Source organism: Bactrocera tryoni, chromosome 2, assembly GCF_016617805.1.
Source record: "Bactrocera tryoni isolate S06 chromosome 2, CSIRO_BtryS06_freeze2, whole genome shotgun sequence".
Classification (NCBI taxonomy): domain Eukaryota; kingdom Metazoa; phylum Arthropoda; class Insecta; order Diptera; family Tephritidae; genus Bactrocera; species Bactrocera tryoni.
In genome coordinates, this window is record NC_052500.1 from 70,388,959 (window position 1) to 70,397,115 (window position 8,157).

General features: G+C 33.2%; 1 protein-coding gene across 1 annotated transcript; it reads left to right on the forward strand.

Annotated features, from left to right (window-relative positions):
• Nucleotides 1–1,717: 1,717 nt before the first annotated feature.
• LOC120768854 (choline/ethanolamine kinase) lies at nucleotides 1,718–7,609 on the forward strand (the record flags this gene model as incomplete). Its single annotated transcript, XM_040095610.1, has 7 exons — nucleotides 1,718–1,830; nucleotides 1,956–2,166; nucleotides 2,393–2,551; nucleotides 2,641–2,816; nucleotides 4,619–4,798; nucleotides 5,261–5,663; nucleotides 7,521–7,609. Coding segments are annotated over 7 exons (1,320 nt in total), but the record flags the coding sequence as incomplete, so codon positions are not given.
• Between the last annotated feature and the right edge of the window lie 548 nt (nucleotides 7,610–8,157).

Consider the following 8,157-nt stretch of genomic DNA (forward strand, 5'->3'; position numbering starts at 1 on the left):
ATTTTTTAGTGCTCTATCGAAGCGAATTCCAACCTTCGGCTCGGAAAGCTTCAACTTCTGAATAAGATTAGAATATTTTCGCAAAGTAAAAGCTACGACGAATTTATAAAGATAATTACTTTGTATAGACCAACAGACGAAACTCTATTTAACTAACTTCCACCTGCAGGTCTGAAAGCTTTACCTTTTTTGGTTGCTAGTCGGGAACGAATAATTGGAAATTCCTACGAAGCCAGGTCTTCCTTCACCTGATCTTTCCACCGGAGTGGAGGTCTTCCTCTTCCCCCGGCGGGTACTGCTTCGAATATTATCAGAGTGTTTTCGTCCGTTCGGACGACATGACCTAGCCAGCGTAGCTGCCGTCTTTTAATTCGCTGAACTGTGTCAATCTCCTCGTGATATTCGCCGTGGCCAACACGCAAAAGACCATAAATATTCCGCAGAACCTTTCTCTCGAAAAATCGTAACGTCGACACATCAGACGTTGTCCACAGGGACAAATTCCGGCTACTGATGACATTTTACAATGGGAATTGCGAGCTTAAGTAGTACCTATTTAACATGGGTATAGTCTCTTGTGAAAACTGCTGGTCTTGCGACATGAAGCCGGAAACTCCCGAGGATTTCATTCTAGACTGCATAACAGTCTACAGATCCAGGATCAAGGCCCTTGGGTCTATATATCCGAATAAGGATCACATCACCCCAATAATGCCCAGCAGGATGCTGAAATTCATCAGGGTGTTAGGCTTATGTGAGTATGTGGGACAAAAGGGAGGTCGCAATAGACCTTAGGTCGAAGGACAAGCATCAATTTATTTCTATTTATCTATCTAGCAATTTCTGTTATCTACAGAGATGTTTAAGATGCATTTCCAACAGAAACGTAAAAGTAAGTGAGGTGTTCGTAGTAATATGCCTATAGTGAAAGTTTTAATGGAGAACATATAACTTAGGTGTGGTTGGATAGTTCTCAATAATAATTTCTCAGAAAATATCGCAAATATGGCTTCAGAAATCCAAAAATGGAGCGATCTTTAAGGAATTAATTGGAACCTTGGATGACATCCTACGAAATTTGAGAATTTGTCATCTAAGACTTTCAACTACAAGCTTTTTGATTCACTTGCTTACTAGCACTAAGTTAAGCCCTGAAATCATAATCCCTGTTTCTGACAGCTCATATATGAAAGTTCCGTAATATTGTATTGATCTATAAGGAGTTCATTGGAATCTTGGATGATATCTTACAAAATCTGAGAATTTCGCAAACGTCATCTAAGAACTTCAACTACAACCGTTTAGATCTTTTGATTTACATGCTTTCTAGGATAGAGTTAAGCACTGAAATTGCAATTTCTGTTTCAAAGGAATACAGCTCCTCATATAACCTAACTCCTTCAATAGCCGTTTCCCAACAGCCGTTATATAAATTAACAAACGAGTTTGCTTATATCTAATAATAATTTCCACACCTAGCATGGAGTTTTGCTTATCTCCAAACAAATACCATAATTCCACTAAATTTGCCTTAATTCCACTAAACCTTTTTAAGTAATTAAGTTATTAATAAGTACGTTGTTTATACATACATATATACATATATATTTTACTAATTACAGGCTTCTCTAGAGGAAATTCGCGAGGTTGCTGCGCGTTTGTGTCGCGACTACTTGACTGGCCGCTGGAAAACGATCAGCCCGGCTGATATTACTAATTACAGGCTTCTCTAGAGGAAATTCGCGAGGTTGCTGCGCGTTTGTGTCGCGACTACTTGACTGGCCGCTGGAAAACGATCAGCCCGGCTGATATTATTGTCAAAAAGATTAAGTGAGTTTTTCGAACTAAACCGCAAATTAATGTAGTTAAGAACATATACTTATATATACAGATATACATATACATATTTATCGTTCTGAAAGCTATAAATCTAAAAAAAATCCCCTTTTTCACAGCGGCGGCTTGTCGAACTTTCTATATTACGTCAGTTTACCGGCGACTGACAATAACTCACAGTTTATCACACAAAATTCCACAGCACCACAGGGCAGTGAGGACTATCTCCGATTGAACGGTGAAAGTAGCGACTACACAACCGGTGAAAACAATAATGAGGAACAGTTACCTTTAGTTGTTCGACGAAAGTCGAATAGTGAGCCGAATGAGGTAAGTGATATTGCTTGGTCTGTTATAAACAGTCTTTCCTAAAAGAGATAGCTGGAGCTTTAGCGAGAACTATGCTTGCGAGTAAGGCATTACATTAACCGTGTAAAGCAGCTCAGCTTCGATTAGAATAAAGTATCTCACCTGCTATACCGCAATTTTTTACAACTATCAACCAAAGCTTTCAAAAAATACTACATTTATCGAAATAATTTGAATTTCGTTTCAGGTTTTACTTCGCATTTATGGTGAAGTACATGGCGAGGAGGATGATGCCTTGGGTGGCATCATCACCGAATCCGTTGTCTTCGCATTGCTGAGCGAAAGGAATTTCGGTCCAAAACTATATGGCATATTCCCTGGCGGCCGACTCGAGCAATACTTAAACGTAAGTTATTTTGGAAACTTGGATCTACTTCGTTTTAAAAATATTACGATATAAAAATATATTTTTTAAAATATCCTTGACATCTACAGGCTCGCGCTTTACTTACACGTGAATTAGCGGTGCCGAAAATTTCAGAGAAAATTGCCGAGAAAATGGCCGAAATACACACATTAGATATACCAATGTCCAAAGAGCCAGAATGGCTCTGGAATTGCATGGACCGTTGGCTGAAAACATTAAAGGGCATTTTGTCACGAACCGACTGGTGAGTAACAAAGAACATTATAATGTATGTAGATGAAAAAAGTAGTTTAGCTCTACCGAGCGCGAGTTATTAGTTTAAAAATACGTGATTCCTCGTCATAGATTCTCAAGCGTCGAGATAGAGTTTACACTCTCCATTTTATTGCTATAAAGAGTTTACAACCTCTTTATGTGTTCTCTTGAACGTTCTTATCATACGCCGCCAGGGTTGTCACCGTCAGATAAAAGTATTTACGAATTTTTTTTAGATATGTCAATCGATCTTGAATTGTAGAAGGCTGAGGCCTAGTGACCAAAAGATGTTCCATAAGTCTAACTTGATCAGAAAAATAAGCAATGTAATTTCTTTTAATAAAATTTAGGTATTTCTAATATGTATACCCCCCTAATACCCGATAATGTAGGGTGCGTGATCTTCACTATTCAAATTTCAGAAAAAAGAACTTCTGTGCTTTCAAATAACTTCTGTTTCAAGAAGGTGACTGCTGAGCTATGCAGTTAAAGCAGCGAGAGAGTAATTCTCAGGAGCCACGATGATTTTTAGATGCCTGGGTTTTTTTTACTTGGTCAAGATGGATGAGAATCTTAGAACTAAAGGAAAACACGAATTAAGCCTTTGTAATGTCTGTTGAAGAGGATTTTCGAAAACAAATGTGAATAGAAAGTGAAGATATAAAAAGTACATGATGAGAATAAGGAATCATCAAATGCTCCTTTCTCATAACCTTATAATAATTTTGAAAATAACCTCAATTTTTTTTGTAAATTATTTTATTTGAGTTTTTTTTTTGATATTTTAAGTCTATCAAGTTCAACAAAATTTTTTAAAAATATTTCATTAAGATATGAAGGATTTTTAAAGTTTCAGCTTGTTGAAAACCTTTTTATATAAAGATAGGTGGCAACTCTTAATTAAAAATTCTTCATAAACCTAAACTGATTTCTTGTAGTTTTATCAACACTAGTACGAAAACAAGCTTGCTGAAAAAACTTTTTATAAAAAAAGATAGGTGGCAACTCTCGTTTAGAAATTGCTGCATAAACCGAATAAACTGATATCCTGTAGCTTTATCATCAATACGTGGTACGAGAACAAGCTTGTTGAAAAACTTTTTATAAAAAAATAGGTGGCAACTCTAGTTTAGAAATTTTTTCTAAACCGAATAAAGTTATTTCTTGTTTTCGTCATCACTACGAGATACAAAAATAAGCTTATTAAAAAACTTTTTATATAAAAGACAGGTGGCAACTCTCGTTTAGAAATTCCTTCATATACCGAATAAACTGATCTCTTACTTTTATTATCACTACGAGGTACGAAAGCAAGCTTGTTAAAAAACTTTTTATATAAAAGATAGGTGGCAACACTCGTTTAGAAACTGATCTCCTGTAACTTTTGAGATATCGATCTGAAACGTTGTATACTTCTTTTCATTTCCAATTAGCAACTCATTTGTCGGCATCGCCGATATCGGACCACTATAGTTTATAGCTGTCATACAAACTAACCGATCCATATCAAGTTCTTGTAAGGAAAAGTTTTTTATTTGTCAAAATTTGACATGGATTGTTTTCCATAAGAACGCTATAATCTACGAAAATATTATTCAAATCGAATCACTATAGCATATAGCTGCCATACAAACTGACCTCTCGAAATGAGTATAACGATGTTTTTATGCCCTTTTATGCTTTAATAAATTCAGCAGTGAAGGGTATAACAGTTTCAGCGCAACCGAAGTTAATGTATTTTTTTTGTTTTCTTTTACACATAATCATAATTTCCTTATTTTCATTTTGCAGGGGCGATCAAACTCCACTGGTGGATGTGGTGCGCAGCTTCGATTTCCGCAAAGAAAAGGCTTGGCTGCAATCTGTCATCAACGAGGGCAACTACAAAGTGTTATTCTGCCACAATGATATGCAAGAGGGCAATATACTTTACTCCAATTCCAACAACAGCGATAAGACAAACGGAGCGAGGTTAGTACAAGATATATATATGTATGTACATTAGGGTGGGTAAAACAGTCGATTATTTTTCATTTCATTTTTCACTGATAAATTAATTTAAATAATCTCTCCAGGCATGAGCTCTTAATAACATTAGGAAGGTGCTCCGCTGTCCCGTTTCCTACTTTTTCGCTATTATTCGAAAGAAAAATTCATTCCCAGTATCAAATATTAAAAAAAATGTCTATAATACTTTTTGTTAGCAGATTGAATTGTTTAAAAAAAAAGGTTTAACAACCAATTTTTCTGAGTATAAACTGCAAATTTTTTTTTTACCCACCCTAATAATACATATCGACTTACTACATATATCATACTACTATAATTTATATATACTATATTTACTTTACAATATATTTTCTACGCCAACAAGTTGCTTTTAATAAATATCGTATTTTTTTATTATTTTGTAAACAACGCAACAATCTATAGTGACTCTCTGATAAGCGCTGAAGACGAGCTACAAACCCAGTATACACAAATCCGTAATGACGATGAACCAGATTTACAAATTATTGACTTCGAATATTGCGCGTACAATTATCGCGGTTTCGATCTTGCCAATCATTTTATAGAATGGACCTTCGATTATAGTAACCCTGCGGCGCCATTTTATTACCACCGCAAACAACATTATCCCAGCACGGAACAACGTCAGCGTTTCTATAGCTCATATTTGCGCAAGTTGCATGATGATTTGCCGGGTTATACGCCAACAGCGCGGGAACTCAGCGACATGGATGCTGAGGTGCGTGTCTTTTCCATGTTCTCGCATCTCTTTTGGAGCGTGTGGAGTGCGGTGATGACGCTGGCCACCATCGAGTTCGGTTACTGGGTGAGTGTGGTGAATATGCATTTAAGGGGTTAGATCTGTCTGGTGGATTGCTTAGTTTTGACAATTTAGTTGGGCAATAAAGAAAAAGGAATCGAATTGCTCTCTGTCAAGGTTTAATAAACTTACATATATGTGACCTGGTCTACGGAAAGGGGGCTTAGGTGTCAAAAAAAAAGGAGAACATTTAATGAGATAACGAGAAACTGACGATTATTTTTAACAGCTTTTCCCAGAAAACTAGTTTTCGCACGTTAGCTCCCTTTTCGTAGACCAGGTCACATATAAGAAATTTGTATACCCTGTTCAAGTTACATTATGTTTCCCACGAAGTTTGTAAACCGCAGAAAGAAATGTCGGAGAGCCTATAAAGTACATAATAATTATAAATATGGTAATCAACTTAACGAGCTCTCGAGAGACATGTCCCTCTATACATACGCTACTAGTTCCTTAGGTTTTCAGATATTGGTCTGAAATTTTGCACACGTTCTTTTCTGCCAAAGTAGCTACATATTTGTCGGAACCGCCGATATCGGACCATTATAGCATATAGCTGTCGTACAAACTGATGGGTCAAAATCAAGTCCTTGTAGGAAAAACTTTTTTATTTCACAAGCTATCTTCTCGAAATTTGGTATGCATTATTTTCTTAGACAATGCTGCAATCTCCGAATAAATTGTTCAGATCAGACCAATACAGCATTTAGCTTCCATACAAACGGACCCATCAGATTCAAGTCTTTAAAGGGACAATTTTTTGTTTCGCAAGAAATCTTCTCAAAATTTGCTAAGAACTATTTTCCATTACAAAGCTACTATCCCCGAACAAATTGTTCAGATCGGACCGCTATAGCATATAGCTTTCATATAAATTAACCGATCAAAATCTAACAAAGATTTTATAACACCATTTTATGCACCTGTGAAGGGTATCACTGCTTCAATGCAGCCGAAGTTAACTTTCTTACTGAACTTTTGATACCAAATGGTGGACAATCTTCGGTACCATAATTTTAAGAACTCAAAAGGACTGAAAATATCATAAACCATAAAAAATCTCAACTACTAGTCCCTTAGCCATTTGAGCAAAAGAAAAAAATGTTTTAAATTTAAATTTTATTATAAAAAAAATTTCCAAATCAAATTTAAAATTTTAAAAATAATTTTTTTTTCAAAATTAAATTTTATTATTAAAACAAATATTTTTTCTCAAAATTAAATTTTATTATTAAAAAGAAATTCAAAATTAAATTTCATAAATTTAGAAAATTAAATTTTAATTATTAAATTTTGTTTTTATTTTCAAAACTAAATTTTATTATTTAAAAAATATTTTTTTCAAAATTAAATTTTATTATTAAAAAATATTTTTTTCAAAACTAAATTTTATTATTAAAAATAAATAATTTTTTTCAAAATTAAATTTTATTATTAAAAAATTCAAATTAAATTTTATAAATTTTCAAAAATAAATTTTAATTATTAAAAGAAAAAAATGTTTTAAATTTAAATTTTAAAAAAAAAATTTTTCAAATCAAATTTAAAATTTTAAAAATAATTTTTTTTTCAAAATTAAATTTTATTATTAAAACAAATATTTTTTCTCAAAATTAAATTTTATTATTAAAAAGAAATTCAAAATTAAATTTCATAAATTTAGAAAATTAAATTTTAATTATTAAATTTTGTTTTTATTTTCAAAACTAAATTTTATTATTAAAAATATTTTTTTCAAAACCAAATTTTATTATTAAAAAATTTTTTTTCAAAACCAAATTTTATTATTAAAAAAATTTCAAAATTAAATTTTATAAATTTTTTTTTATAAAATTTTTACTTATTTTCTATTACTTACAGGAATACGGCGTCACACGTATACGTGAATATCAGCAACTGAAAGAAACCTATGAGCGTGAGAACGCAGTGGAATCGTGATAATCGTCCAGTTTTAAGTTTTACACGTTCTTTGTTTGTTAAGTAGCGCTCAGTTCGAGTCTAGAACATAACTCTAAGTGGTGTTGTGGCGCATTTTGTGCCGTTATTTTTTTGAATTGTACTTACGAATTTAGATATCGGTAATAATTGCGAACAAATTTGTAGCGCATACATATGTACAATATCTTTTAAGCGAAAACATGGTTATAAATATCATATATATGTACGTATATTTTCTTCCTAAGTCAAAACATGCACACATACATCCATACATACATAAACAGAATTTCCTTATATACATATTTACAAACACACAAATACGAATAAACCAATTATAAGCATACAAAAATTTAACGGTTTTTATTTTTATTTTGTACCTAAATAAGTATACATATATGCGCATATATAAATATGTACATACAACTTCATTTTGATTTGTTAATCGAAGATTTCTCAAGTGCTTCGTCTTCCGGGTTAGTTTTAGAGTCTCCAAATGTATTTGAGTGCTGATAACGCAACCGGCGGAGGCATGTCACAGCATATATAGTATGTATTTAGG